General features: G+C 42.5%; 1 protein-coding gene across 2 annotated transcripts in view; it reads right to left on the bottom strand.

Annotated features, from left to right (window-relative positions):
- Nucleotides 1-8,889: 8,889 nt before the first annotated feature.
- Nucleotides 8,890-15,784, bottom strand: part of LOC137326704 (neurexin-3-like) — a 1,580,588-nt gene continuing 1,573,693 nt past the window's right edge. For both annotated transcript variants that reach the window (XM_067992033.1, XM_067992034.1), the window contains exon 18: nucleotides 8,890-12,092. In XM_067992033.1, coding sequence (XP_067848134.1) covers nucleotides 11,167-12,092 — 926 coding nt within the window. In that variant the 3' untranslated portion in view covers nucleotides 8,890-11,166. The remainder of the gene's footprint in view (nucleotides 12,093-15,784) is intronic.

Here is a 15,784-nt window from a genome sequence, read left to right as displayed (position 1 = left end):
CCTATCTATATCCTCTTGAAATCTAGCACTATCCTCCTCACTGTTTACTACCCTTCCAAGTTTTGTGTCATCTGCAAATTTTGAAATTGTGCCCTGTACACCCAAGTCCAAGTCATTAATATATATCAAGAAAAGCATTGGTCCCAGCACCGACTCCTGGGGAACACCACTGTACACCTCCCTCCAGTCTGAAAAACAACTGCTCACCACTACTCTCTGTTTCCTGTCATTTAGCCAATTCTGTATCCATGTTGCTGTTGTCCCTTTTATTCCATGGGCCGCAATCTTAATAGCTAGCCTACCATGTGGCACTTTATCAAACGCTTTTTGAAAACCCATATACACCACATCAACTGCATTGCCCTCATCTACACTCTAAACCTCTATCAAGTTGGTTAAACACGATTTGCCTTTAACAAATCCGTGCTGGCTTTCCCTAATCAATCCACACTATCCTCCCCTGGATGTCTGGAAGATTATACCTCCGAAATTTCCCCCCTTACTTCCCTCGGCATCCTAGGATGCATCCCATCTGGACCAGGTGACTTATCTATTTTAAGTGCAGATGGCCTTTCTAGTACCTCTTCTTTCTCAATTTTTAGCCCATTCCGTATCTTAACTATATCTTCCTTTACCGAGACTCTGGCAGCATCTTCTTCCTTGGTAAAGACCGATGCAAAGTACACATTTAATACCTCAGCCATGCCCACTGCCTCCATGAGCAGAGCTCCTTTATAGTCCCTAATTGGCCCCACCCCTCCTCTTACTATCTGTTTACTGTTAACATGTCTGTAGAAGACTTTTGCATTCCCTTTTATGTTGGTTGCCAGTCTATTCTCATACTCTCTTTGCCCCTCTTATTCCCTTTATCACTTCCCCTCTGAACTTTCTATATTCAGCCTGGTTCTCACTTGTGTTATCAACCTGACACCTGTCATATGTCGCTTTTTTCCACTTCATCTTATTCTCTATCTCTTTTGTCATCCAGGGAGCTCTGGCTTTAGTTGCCCTACCTTTCTCCCTCGTTGGTTTGTACCTTGTCTGTACCCGAATCATCTCCTCTTTAAAGGCCGCCCACTGTTCAATTACAGTTTTGCCTGTCAATCTATGATTCCAATTTACCCGGGCCAGATCTGTTCTCATCCCACTGAAATTGGCCCTCCTCCAATTGTATATTTATAGAGTGGGCTGTATCCTTTTCCACAGCTATTCTAAACCTTATGATACTATGATCGCTGCTCCCTAAATGCTCCTCCATTGACACTTGCTCCATTTGGCCCACCACATTCCCTAGAACCAAGTCCAGCAATGCCTCTTTCCTCGTTTGGCCGGAAACATACTGGTCGAGAAGGTTCTCCTGAACACATTTCAAAAATTCCTCCCCCTCTTTGCCCCTTATATTATTACTATCCCAGTCTCTATTAGGATAGTTGAAATCCCCGTTATCACCACTCTATGGCTGTCATTATCCCTTTGCAGACACTTTGTGTCCTCCTCGCAACTTGCTTTTCCACCTATCTTTGTATCATCAGCAAATTTGGCCACAAGACACTCTGTTCCTTCATCCAAGTCATTGATATATATTGTAAATAGTTGAGTCCCCAGCACTGAGCCCTGCGGCACCCTACTAGTTGCAGATTGCCATTTTAAAAATGACCCTTTTATCCCAACTCTTTAATTTCTGTTAGTTAACCAATCCTCTATCCATGCCAGTATATTACCCCCAACACCATGAGCTCTTATCTTGTGCAGTAATCTTTTATGTGGCACCTTATCGAATGCCTTTTGCAAATCCAAATATACTGCATCCATTGGTTCCCCTTTATCCACCCTGCCCGTTACTTCCTTAAAGAACTCTAATAAATTTGTCAGACACGATTTCCCCTTCATAAAACCATGTTGACTCTCCTTGATTGTATTATGAGTCTCCAAATGTCCTGCTACTACTTCCTTAATAATGGATTCTAGCATTTTCCCAATGACAGATGTTAGGCTAACTGGTCTATAGTTACCTGCTTTCTGTCTCACTCCCTTCTTGAATAGGGGTGTTACGGTTGTGGTTTTCCAATCCGCTGGGACCTTTCCAGAATCTAGTGAATTTTGGAAGATTACAACCAATGCATCCACTATCTCTGTAGCCACTTCCTTTAAGACCCTCGGATGCAAGCCATCAGGTCCAGGGGACTTGTCAGCCTTTAGACCCATTAGTTTACCTAGTACTTTTTCTCTAGTGATAGTGATTGTTTTTAGTTCCTCCCTCCCCTTTGCCCCTTGATTATCTACTATTATTGGTATATTTTTAGTGTCTTCCACTGTGAAGACAGATACAAAATATCTGTTCAATTCCTTTGCCTTGTTTTTAATTCATTCTCGGGATGTGGGCATCGCTGGCAAGGCCGGCACTTCTGCCCGTCCCTAGCTGCACTGATACAACTGAGCGGCTTGCTTCAGGCCACGTCAGAGGGCAGTTAAGTGAACCACGTTGGTGTGGGACTGGAGTCACATATGGACCAGACTGGGTAAGGACGGCAGGTTACCTTCCCTAAAAGACATTAGTGAACCAGTTGGGTTCTTCCACCAATCAGATAGCTTCGTGATCACTTTTACCGGTACCCGCTTCTTATTTTTATATTTCTAGATTTTTTTAAAAACTGAATTAAAATTCTCAAGATTTGAACTCTCGTTCCACTAGATTACGATTCCAGGCCAATGCATTACTAGCCCAGTGACATAAACACTACAATACCGTGCCCAAGATGGAACAGCCCGATGCCAGGTTTACATAGGAATATAGAAGTAGGCCATTCAGCCCCTAAAGCTTGTTCCGCCATTCAATTTAATCATGGCTGATCTAATTAAGATCAGCATTTTAACTCCATTTACCTGCCTTGGTTCCGTAACCTTTAATACTCTTTGCCTAATAAAAATCTACCAATTTCAGTTTTGAAATTTTCAATTAACCCCCAGCCTCAACAGCTTTTTTTTGGGGGGAGAGTGTTCCAGATTTCCACTCCCCTTTGTGTGAAGAAGTGCTTCCTGACATCACCCCTGAACGGCCTAGCTCTAATTTTAAGGTTATGCCCCCCTTGTTCTGGACTCCCCCCACCAGAGGAAATAGTTTCTCTTTTATCGACCCTATCAATTCCTTTAATCATCTTATGCACCTCAATTAGATCACCTCTATACTCAAGGAAATACAAGCCTAGTCTGTACACCCTGTCCTCATAATTTAATCTTATTAGTTGGGTCGTAGGCATCGACCAGTAACACCAGGTCCTCGGCTTCGTGCCATGTTTTCATCCAACCTCACCCTCCCAATCTGTCTTCATCATCCCAGTCATTGCTTCCCAATCAGCGCCCTCAAACACTCCATAATCCTCATTTGTAGTGGATGCACGGAAATGTGGTGCATTGATGTTTAAACCCATTAAATTTAATAATGCTCAGACTGTGCTGCACCCCCTCCAAGGCCAGTATATCCTTCCTGAGGTGCGGTGCCCAAAATTGAACGCAGTGCTGCAGAAGGGGGTCTCACCAAGGCTCTACACAACTGAAGCATCACTTCCTCCCCTTTGTATTGCAAGCCCCTTGAGATAAAGGTCAACATTAGGAACATAGGAACAGGAGTAGGCCATTCAGCCCCTCGTGCCTGCTCCACCATTTGATAAGATCATGGCTGATCTGTGATCTAACTCCATATACCTGCCTTTGGCCCATATCCCTTAATACCTTTGGTTGCCAAAAAGCTATCTATCTCACATTTAAATTTAGCAATTGAGCTAGCATCAATTGCCGTTTGCGGAAGAGAGTTCCAAACTTCTACCACCCTTGGTGCGTAGAAATGTTTTCTAATCTCACTCCTGAAAGGTCTGGCTCTAATTTTTAGACTGTGCCCCCTACTCCTAGAATCCCCAACCAGCAGAAATAGTTTCTCTCTATCCACCCTATCTGTTCCCCTTAATATCTTATAAACTTCGATCAGATCACCCCTTAACCTTCCAATCGCCTTTTTGATTGTTTTTTTGTACCTGTGCACTAGCTTTAAATGATTTGTGTACTTGGATTCCCAAATCTCTTTGCTCCCTTTACTACGGAGGGGACACACCCTTATGTTTCCCTTTTCAGATGCTGACTCACCTGCCGTGTATTTCCAGCATTTCCCGTTCTCCGGATTTCCACCTTTCACGGGTTTTCTTTGCTTGAAGGTTAGGAAGTTAGAAGGGAAGTCCAGGCTAAACTTTTGTTTTTATATAAAGGATAATGAATGTGATCCCACGCAAGACCATTGAAGCAAATAATATAAACATGGCAACTAGTTGCGTCTCTAGAGAAAGAAAAGGATTGATGGCTATGGTGAGCAGCACAGATTCACCAGAGTGATACCGGGACCACAAGGGTTAAATTTTGAGGACAGGTTGCACAGACTAGGCTTGTGTTCCCTTGAATATGGAAGATTCCTATCACCCAGTGTACGGAATGAGATCTTGCTTGAAGCATTCAAGAAACAAATATATAGATTCTGCATTCAACGGGGAATGGTGGTGAGGGGAGCGGGGAAATTGGCTTCACGCCAAACCATTGGTGGGTAGAAAATAGTCTGAGTGAGTTTTTTTTTTATAGAAAAGATTTGCAATTTATATTCTCCTTCAAAAACATCCAAAAGCACTTCAGCCAAATTACTTGTGAAGTTGCAGTTCTATAGGTGAATATGGATCTCAACGTGGACTTAAAAGTATTGGTTGATCAATACATGCCAGATGGTTCATTCACACTCATAGAATCATAGACAGTTACGGCACAGAAGGAGGCCATTCGGCCCATCGTGTCCGTGCCTGCCGAAAAAGAGCTATCCAGCTTAATCCCACTTTCCAGCACTTGGTCCATAACCCTGTAGGTTACAGCACTTCAAGTGCACATCCAAGTACTTTTTAAGTGAGTTGAGGGTTTCTGCCTCTACCACCCTTTCAGGCAGTGAGTTCCAGACCCCCACCACCCTCTGGGTGAAAGATTTTCTCCTCAGCTCCCGTCTAATCCTTCTACCAATTACTTTAAATCTATGCCCCCTGGTCACTGACCCCTCTGCTAAGGGAAATAGGTCCTCCCTATCCACTCTATCTAGTCCCGTCATAATTTTATATACCTCAATTAAATCTCCCCTCAGCTTCCTTTGTTCCAAAGAAAACAACTCCAGCCTATCCAATCTTTTCTCATAGCTAAAATTCTCCAGCCCTAGTAACATCCTTGTAACTCTCCTCTGTACCCTCTCTAGTGCAATCACATCTTTCCTGAACTGTGGTGACCAGAACTGTACCCAGTAATCAAGCTGTGGCCTAATCAATTTTTTATACAGTTCTAGCATAACCTCCCTGTTCTTATATTCTATACCTCGGCTAATAAAGGAAAGTATCCCATCTGCCTTTTTAACCACCTTATCTACCTGTCCTGCTACCTTCAGGGATCTGTGGACATGCACTCCAAGGTCCCTCTGTTCTTTTACACCTCTCTGTATCCTCCCATTTATTGTGTATTCCCTTGCCTTGTTTGCCCTTCCCAAATGCATTACCTCACACTTCTCTGGATTGAATTCCATTTGCCACTTTTCTGCCCACCTGACCAGTCCATTGATATCTTCCTGCAGTCTCCAGCTTTCCTCCTCACTATCAACCACATGGCCAATTTTTGTATCATCTGCAAACTTCTTGATCAAGCCCTCCCACATTCAAGTCCAAATCATTAATATATACCACAAAAAGAAAGGGATCTGGTTTACTACAGTCCTTCATTCCAAGGCCTTGAAATGACACTAATCTAGGGGTTGCCATCCCTCCAGGATTGTCCTGGAGTCTCCAGGAATTAAAGATTAATCTCCTGGACATTGCAGTGAGCAATTCCATGAGAAAAATAACAGGGGCACTAAAACAATTGTATTTTAAAAAAATTTTCTTTGAACATTTTTTGTTATTAGTTATCAAAACATCAGACATGGGGGAAGAAAAGGCTGTTTGACTGACAGTCGAGAATCATCCAATCGGGTAACGAAGAGTCGATTTGCTCTCCAATTGTCCGTGGGAAGGTGGGGCACAGTGAGGATGGGCATGTTGGGCGACCAGTGGCGGGCGTGTGGGGGGCGGGGCGGTTGGAGGCAGGAGGATATGTGATGAAACCTCTAGGATTATGTCCAACCAGAGTTGGCAACCCTAGCTCATGAATGCTTCATGCTTCTGTAGGCAACTCCTCCGTTTGCTTGCTTCTTTTAAAGGTTAACGCCTCCCTTTAAAACAGCAGACAGAGGAATCTCACATATTATAGTATCATCGTAGGTACAGCACAGGAGGAGGCCATTTGGCCCATCGTGCCTGTGCCGGCTCTTTGAAAGAGCTATCCAATTAGTCCCATTCTCCTGCTCTCTCCCCATAGCCCTGTAAATTTTTTCCCTTCAAGTATTTATCCAATTCCCTTTTGAAAGTTACTATTGAATCTGCTTCCACCACCCTTTCAGGCAGTGCATTCCAGATCATAACAACTCGCTGTGTAAAAAAATGTTTCCTCATGTCGCCTCTGGCTCTTTCGCCGATCACCTTAAATCTGTGTCCTCTGGTTACTGACCCTTCAGCCACTGGAAAGAGTTTCTCTTTATTTACTCTGTCAAAACTGTTCATGATTTTGAACACCTCTATCAAATCTCCCCTTAACCTTCTCTGTTCTAAGGAGAACAATCCCAGCTTCTCCAGTCTCTCCACATAATTGAAGTCTCTTATTTTTGGCACCATTCTAGTAAATCTCTTCTGCACCCTCTCTAAGGCCTTGACATCCTTCCTACAGTGTGGTCCCTTGAATTGAACACAATACTTCAGCTGAGGCCTAACCAGTGATTTATAAAGGTTTAGCATAATTTCCTTGCTTTTGTACTCTATGCCTCTATTAATAAAGACCAGGAACCCATATGCTTTTTTAACAGCCTTCTCAACTTATCCTGCCACCTTCAAAGATTTGTGTATGTACACCCCCGGGTCTCTCTGTTCCTGCACCCCCTTTAAAATTACATTAGTTTATATTGTCTCTCCTCATTCTTCCTACCAAAATGTATCACTTCACACTTCTCTGCGTTAAATTTCATCTGCCACGAGTCTACCCATCTCAGCAGCCTGTCTATGTCCTCCTGAAGTCTGTTACTATCCTCCACAATGTTTACCACATTTCTGAGTTTTGTGTCATCTGCAAACTTTGAAATTATACCCTCTATACCCAAGTCCAAGTCATTAATATATATCAGAAAGAGCAGTGGTCCTAATACTGACCCCTGGGGAACACCACTGTAGACTTCACTCCAGTCTGAAAAATAACCGATCACCACTACTCTCAGCTTTCTGTCCCTTAGCCAATTTTGTATCCACGCTGCCGCTGTCCCTTTAATCCCATGGGTTTTAATTTTGCTAACGGGTCTATTATGTGGTACTTTATCAAATGTCTTTTGAAAGTCCATATACACATCATCAACTGCACTACCCTCATCAACATGGACCCATTCAGCGTTCCCAAATTAACAGTGCCCAGTGTACTTTCCAATATAGAATCATAGAATCATAGAATCATAGAAGTTACAACATGGAAACAGGCCCTTCGGCCCAACATGTCCATGTCGCCCAGTTTATACCACGAAGCTAGTCCCAATTGCCTGCACTTGGCCCATATCCCTCTATACCCATCTTACCCATGTAACTGTCCAAATGCTTTTTAAAAGACAAAATTGTACCCGCCTCTACTACTGCCTCTGGCAGCTCGTTCCAGACACTCACCACCCTTTGAGTGAAAAAATTGCCCCTCTGGATCCTTTTGTATCTCTCCCCTCTCACCTTAAATCTGTGCCCCCTCGTTATAGACTCCCCTACCTTTGGGAAAAGATTTTGACTATCGACCTTATCTATGCCCCTCATTATTTTATAGACTTCTATAAGATCACCCCTTAACCTCCTACTCTCCAGGGAATAAAGTCCCAGTCTGTCTAACCTCTCCCTGTAAGTCAAACCATCAAGTCCCGGTAGCATCCTAGTAAATCTTTTCTGCACTCTTTCTAGTTTAATAATATCCTTTCTATAATAGGGTGACCAGAACTGTACACAGTACTCCAAGTGTGGCCTCACCAATGCCCTGTACAACTTCAACAAGACATCCCAACTCCTGCATTCAATGTTCTGACCAATGAAACCAAGCATGCTGAATGCCTTCTTCACCACCCTATCCACCTGTGACTCCACTTTCAAGGAGCTATGAATCTGTACTCCTAGATCTCTTTGTTCTATAACTCTCCCCAACGCCCTACCATTAACGGAGTAGGTCCTGGCCCGATTCGATCTACCAAAATGCATCACCTCACATTTATCTAAATTAAACTCCATCTGCCATTCATCGGCCCACTGGCCCAATTTATCAAGATCCCGTTGCAATCCTAGATAACCTTCTTCACTGTCCACAATGCCACCAATCTTGGTGTCATCTGCAAACTTACTAACCATGCCTCCTAAATTCTCATCCAAATCATTAATATAAATAACAAATAACAGCGGACCCAGCACCGATCCCTGAGGCACACCGCTGGACACAGGCATCCAGTTTGAAAAACAACCCTCGACAACCACCCTCTGTCTTCTGTCGTCAAGCCAATTTTGTATCCAATTGGCTACCTCACCTTGGATCCTCGTACTTCTGACCCCGGTTCAATCGTTTATCCTGTGTGTCTAATATCGTAGCTCAGTCCACATTGACGGCAGTTTTTATTATTGCTGCAGATGTTGCGAGAGACAAACGTGGAAAAAAAATAAAGAATGTTTGATTGGTAATGTTTTGCCAGAGGAGGTTCAGAATGTTGAAAAACAGCTTCTGACGCCAGACGAGAGGGTAGATCAACATTCACCAGCTTTGGGAAGAACATTTTATTGCTAAGCATATCTTTTATATAACAGAAATGCAAAAAAAAAATGGAGGGATGGATGAAGTAACATCACATTAACTCAAAAACCCAATCAAAATCTTCACATTGATGCAGAACACAAATCATATAAAAGATGCTATAAAGCCCACATACAGTCTGCACAGATTTTCCAAGTCTTTATAAACCAGGAGTTCACAGTAAGAAAAAAATGAAGAGATTACCAGGAAGCAAATCCACAGGACAATCTTTAACAACACACTGAGGTATAAATTTTCCTGCGTTTTTTTTTTATCCATTGAGAGTTGTCCAAATCATGCTTTGATACCTACAGAACCTGCCCGTTTTTATCGAAAAGTAGTTACACTCAAAAAAGATGATGGATAGCAAAGAAACCTCCCGAGGATCAAGAAGGGTGACTTGTATTTGATTATGAGCTTTGTTTCAAAATGCAAATATTCATGTGGCTTAGAAACACCGGCGAGCAAGAGAGAGAGAAAGAGAGAAAGAGAACGAGAGTCCTAAACCTAAATGACGGCAATTGTTTTATCTTCTTTACAAAAAAAAAAAGTAGTACATCTTTGCTCCAGAGTTCTTGTCTAAACCAGGTTCGGCCTCGTATCTCCACATGAAAGACAATGCAAAAAAAAACTTCGAGAGCGTTTGGAACTGTACAATCAAAATACCAAAAAAGGGATTAAACAACTTAAATGTATGTACAACAGTTCTAACTACAAAGTACACAAGCTATATAATAATGTAATAAAATTATGTAAACAAATTGTTTTTTTTTTCTCTCTTGACACGGTTTGACTGTGACGGTAGTTGAAAGTTCACACCTTCCACGTTTCTTTAAAATATACTATGTTGAAAGTTTGCATGACCTTAACCAGTGTGGCCCTGTACCAGCCTTCCAACAACAGTTTTAACGCAGTACATGAGTTCAAGGTAGTCTACGAGCCAATGGAAAAAACGAAGGCTGTGAAAAGGAAATTAAAACCTAGCAAAGGCGGTGAGTGAGAGAGAGAGAGAGAAAGCACACGTCAATCAAATTAAATTTTAAAAAAAAATTAAAAATTCATAATGGTAAGTTTGTCCAGTGATTTTTTTTTTTGTTCCCATCAAAATTGAACACCATATAGTATATGATGTGGTTAATTTTATTTGTTTTTAAATGTGCATGCACCACAGTCATTTACTGAAACTCAGAACCACAGCCATGGCTTTTAGTAGCTGTTTTCTATCTACCACAGTCTATGAGTAATATGTTGTACAGTTAACAGCTCTTAAAACAAGAAGGTGGTAATCTCAGTTGAAGGTCAATACTGGACACAGACCTGCCCGATCTGTGCGCGTTCCCACTTTATCCTTCTTCTCCGTTTCTCTTTTTTTTTTGCCCCCTCTCGTTTTAAAATGTTCATTATACTTAATACAATTTTATTGCGGACAGCAAAATCATAAAGAGGACACCACGATTTTTTTTTTTGAGATGTAGAAACGATACAAAGTTAAACGGCAAAGTCCCGTTTCCGAGGAGGAGGAGGAGGAGGAGGAGGAGGAGGAGGAGGAGGAGGAGGAGAGGGGGCGAGAATCTTATCACACACACACACACACACCACCACCACCACCCACCCCCTCCCCATCCAGCTCTCCATCACTCTGTCTTATACATGTCGCAATTACATGCTCCACACGGCAAAGAAAAAAGAAAACAAAAGAAAAAAGAATCAGTATACAGCATTTTTTTTTTACAAAAAAAAAACCAAAAAAAAAAATAAAACCTCGAGAAAATGTCACAAAGTTCCTAACAGTCGCATCCAGGATAAAAACCGATGAGGCCGTGGAGTCTTCTGGAGTTTGAAATCCCTTGACCAGAATCCAGAGTTTCTGATCACCATGGTAGTTGTGTGTGTTTGTTTGTTTGTTTGTTTGTTTGTTTGTGTGTGTGTGTGTCGTCTTAATGCACTTACAGCTTCACTCTGTAAGTTTTTTTTTTGCCATAGTTCTCAGGCTCCAGGCTGCATTTGGAGTTTTTTTTTAAATTTTCGTTTCCCCAAAGAGTTTTGTGTTTTTTTTTAAATCTATGTCGAGTCGCAGATTTGCACACGTCATATTTCATATATATTATATATATATATCTCTCTCTATTATATATATCAATTGTGTCTCCTCTTTCAGTCGCCGTCTTGTTTTGTGGTTTTTTTTTTGTGTGTGTTTTTTTTTTGTCCGCTCTTTTTCCTCTACACGTAATACTCTTTGTCCTTGTTTTTGTGCTTCTTGCTGCTGCCGCCTTTGGCACTCTGCTGCTTCTCCTTGACAACGGTGCCGTTGGTCTGCGCGGAGTTGCTGATGTAATTCCGCGTCTCGTCCACCTGGTAGGAGCCCTCGTCCCTGTTGCGGTACTTGTACATGGCGTAGAGGAGGATCAGGATGCAGAGGGCCGCCGCGGCCACAATGCCCACGACCATCCCCGTCGTGCTGCTCGACTCCCGCACCACCTCCGAGGCCCCCGGGCCCTTTCGGACTCCCGGCTCCGTGGGGTTTGCTGTGGGTACATTACGGAACATGGGTGAGGTGACTAGGGGACTCTTCAGCTTGGTGCTGTCTACTTCGTACGCGGTGGGCAAAGGAAGCAACACTAGGCCGGGCTGGGGTTTCTGCTCACGAGTATTCAACTTGCCCGCGGGCAACTTGGGAACCTTCTCGGGCGGTGCAGAGACTGCGGAGCTGAGCAGCTCAGGGGGAGAGGCTGTGGTAGTAGTCCTACCGGATTCGGAAGCTTTGTTAGGCCTAAAGTCCTTGTACTCCCACTTGGGTGCGTGCACTTTGTAGCCACCTTCGAAGGCCGATGTGGACAAGGTCTTATCTGTTACCAAGGACAAGGTGGTGTGAAAATCTTCATCATCAGTAGGGGGTAGGTTAGAGTCAAGTGCCTCCCCTGAGCCATAACCAGATATCACCAAGCCAGCATCACAATCATCGTTGTCTTGCTCCAACAAGCAGGGTAACCCCACCTCAGGGATCATGGACAGGGAATCTTTGGTGCTCTCAATAATGGTGAGGAGGGGGCGGAAGGTAGGGAGGAGGGGAATGAAAGGTGCACGAGTGGCGAGAGGAGGGGTTGCTAAGGGTTCTTCTGTCACTACAGGGAAAACTAATTCACCTCCTAGGATTGAAGGAGAAAGAAAGGAGTTAGTTTAAGGCTTGGTCTTCTACACACACACACACACATCTTCTCTATTCCAAATTAAAACAAAAAACAAAACACGCCACACAGAGATGCAATAGCTTTAGAGCTGAAAAGAAAGGCAGTCCTTTTACTTAATCACAGCACAGCAAATTAAAAATAAACTGACAGCAAAACATTACAGTTTTAACATCAAGTAGGTTTAACGTTTAAACATACGCTTAACATTAGCAGGAAAAGATTCAAAAATTACGTTTTATAAATTAATTTAACACACACAAAAAAAAAAGCATTACAGCCTACAATACATCCAAGAAAGAGAGGATATATATATATATATATATATACACACATAAAAATATATACCACATAATTTTTTAGTCAACTTACATCAACAAATTGCCCGCATGATTTTGGCATGAAGAAAAAATTTATAAAAAGAAAGTTGTGTAAGATGCTCTCGGACAAGTTCGCTAATATTGTTGTAAATTTTTTGTACTTTTAGCAAAAAAAAATTCTCGCTGACAGGATGATTACAGGGGAGGTAACAACACATATACATCCACACCACAAAACATGTAAAGTAATTCTGCACCAATAAGTTATTCTTTTCTGTTTTGTTTAAAATATTTCAGGTTATTACAAAAAAGACTGTACATCGTGTAACTTTGGACATCTTTTTTTTTGTTCTTGTTGTTAAATATCTACAAATCTAATGCTTTCTCTTTTTTAAATCTTTTACATTGATACATTTTTTTTTAAATTAAATCCTTCTTATTTTTTTTTCCGGTTAAGGTTTTTTTTTACCGACCAGACGACTGGGTACTGTACATTTTCATCAACACTGCTAAGAGGAAGAGGAGGAGGAGGAGGGTGTGAGGTTGGGTGGGTGAGGGGAGAGGAAGGGAAATGATTGTTTATTTTTTAATTTTCCAGGCTCCACCCTATGAGTGTACTATGCGGGAGATGAGGATGACGGGAGTGAATGTGTATAAAAGTTGCCATGTCCATGTAAAGGCAGAACGAAGCGATCTGGCAGCGTTAGAGCTTTTAGCTGTAAGGAAGGGATGGGGATATACAAACAAATGAGCATATACATGCCCATCTACGAAAAGAAAACATAACTCTAACACTGACATTTCACAAACCCTAAACTGCAACTTCTTCAACATGCAGTCCGTATATATATATATATATTGAAAAAAAATGTAATTTTTTCTTTATTTTAACAGCTTTCTTCCGGAAAAAAAAATATAAGTAAATCCTCGTTAAAAGATTTCAAACTGCTCTCTCTCTCTGCGTCAGAACCACTTCAAACTGTGTGAGATGCAACTCTTCGATTTGATATTTAAAAAAAAACACGCGCACCTTTTTAAAAAAATTTTCGGTGAAATATTTCAATCGGGCGCCAGTCGGTAAAAGCTGGACGCGTTTTGTTTTTTCCGGAAGTTGGGAGAGACAGGAGGACTGGTTGTAAACGGACAGAATGGTGTGGTCGAAAACCCCTACACAAAACTGCGATTGAAAACAAATTAAACTTTGGCATCCCAGATATTGACAAAAGCAGAATTTGATTTATTTCCAGCGGGAATGGCGGGATGAGATCTCGAGAACCGCCGGGAGTAATCCCGGACACCCGCGTTATTAAAGAGAAAAAAAATCAGAACTGGACTTAGTGGCTGCAAACGAGTGTCCCCCGTCAGCAACAGAGAGACCCAATTAACCGAATACACATGAGCGCCTAACAGGCAGCTCTGCGGGATGTGGGGTGGTTAGGGATTGGGAGGGCAGGGGTTGGGGGTTGGGAGGGGCAAGGAGGTAATTTTCGACTTCCCGCTGGAGCTTAAAACCGGCGGCCGATCGTCACGGAAACCGCCCGGTTTTCCTGTCCGTCGGAATTGACTGGAAAGGGAAAATCGGGCGGTTTCTTTAACAGGTCCCCCCGCCCCCCCGTGTGGAATCTGCTGCCACACCGTTGAAGTGGTTTGTGCTTCACTTTTTTTTTCAAAAAAAAAGAAAATTATCGGCACAAATATTTTTTTTCAAAAAAAGATCTTCGCAATTTTTTTTTAAAAAAAAAGAAAAGCCCCCAAACAATAAAAATTACTGACAAAACAATTCTTTTCCCTCCAGAGACTCTAGGGGGAAAATCTAGACCAAAGCAATTTTTTTTCGTCCCCAAACACACTTTCATAAATGAACAGCCAGATGCACAGCTACAGACAGAGTAAGAGCGACACAAATATTTACCTGTCACCTGAGGCATGTGAAATGAGGTGACATTATCTCGATTTTTACAACAATTTCTTATTTTTTTTCTTAAAAAAAAAACTTTTTTTTTCTCGTGTGTAAAAAGGGGGTGCAGTCTGAATGTACGTCAATACAGAGATAGAAGAATTGGCTGAAAATGGGTCATCTTTATTGCAAGTGTTAATGCATGCTTAAAGTAAGTTGCATTTAGGGAAAGTTTAAGAACAGAACAGCAAGCTAGAGCGGGAGAAGGTTAGCGGGAAAGAGAAAGGTCAGAGGTTAGGAGAGCACAGTTTTACCAGCATCATTCAACAAGTCAGTTTGGGGGAGGGGGGAGGGGGGGAGTGGGGGGGGGGGGGGAAAGAGAGGGAGAGTTCCACAAAAGAGCATTAGGTTTTAATCTCAGGAAAACCTCGGTCAGTCAATGGATCGTAAGCAGAATTACGTTTTTTTCCCCCGACTGCATATTTCATTGATTTGCACTTTTTATTTTAGCTCACAATATTTTAACGTAAGAATTGGATGCTATCTCCAGATGCTGATTGTACCAGTGATTAATGTATCATTCCCAGGGGTTTTCCGCACACTGCATAAATAAAGCACATGTTTTCCCCACATTTTCCGTCCTCTCTGGAAATCAAGACTCTTTTTTACAAAGAATGTAAAGCACAGGAACAGGTCATTCGGCCCAACAGGTCCATGCCGGTGTTTATGCTCCACACGAGCCTCCTCCCTCCCCACTTCGTCTAATAACCCTATCAGCATATCCTTCTATTCCTTTCTCCCTCATGTCTTTATCTTGCTTCCCCTTAAATGCATCTATGCTAGTCGCCTCAACTACTCCTTGTGGTAGCGAGTTCCACATTCTAACCACTCTCTGGGTAAAGAAGTTTCTCCTGAATTCCCTATTGGGTTTATTAGTGACTATCTTACACTTATGGCCCCCTAGGACTGGTCTCCTCCGCAAGAAGAAACGTTGTCTCTACATCTGCCCGATCAAACCTTTCCATAAGACCTCCATCATGCTCTTTTCTAGAGAAACGAGCCCCAGCCTGTTCAATCTTTCCCGATAGGTACAAGCTCTCGGTTCTGATATCATCCTTGTAAATCTTGTTTTTGCACCTTCTCCAGTGTTCACTTTCCCCTGTGTGCACCTAATTCCAGGGCACAAAGCAGAGGAAAAGGGGCCGGGGATTCATTACACTGGCTCTCCGTCTCCCACCCTCGACGTCCCCTATTGCGTTTCACTCACATTTCCAGGGGGGTGTTATTCCCAAGCGAGGGCTGAGAGCTTCTAGGAACATAGGAACAGGAGGAGGCCATTCAGCCCCTCGAGCCTATTTTGCCATTCAATTAGATCATGGCTTAACTCCATCCACCCACCTTGGTTCCGTAACCCTTAATACCCTTGCCTAACAAAA

This window comes from Heptranchias perlo, chromosome 10 (genome assembly GCF_035084215.1).
Source record: "Heptranchias perlo isolate sHepPer1 chromosome 10, sHepPer1.hap1, whole genome shotgun sequence".
In the NCBI taxonomy this organism is placed as follows: Eukaryota; Metazoa; Chordata; class Chondrichthyes; order Hexanchiformes; family Hexanchidae; genus Heptranchias; species Heptranchias perlo.
The sequence above is the reverse complement of the archived record's forward strand: the minus strand, read 5'-3'. Positions and strand labels throughout refer to the sequence as shown.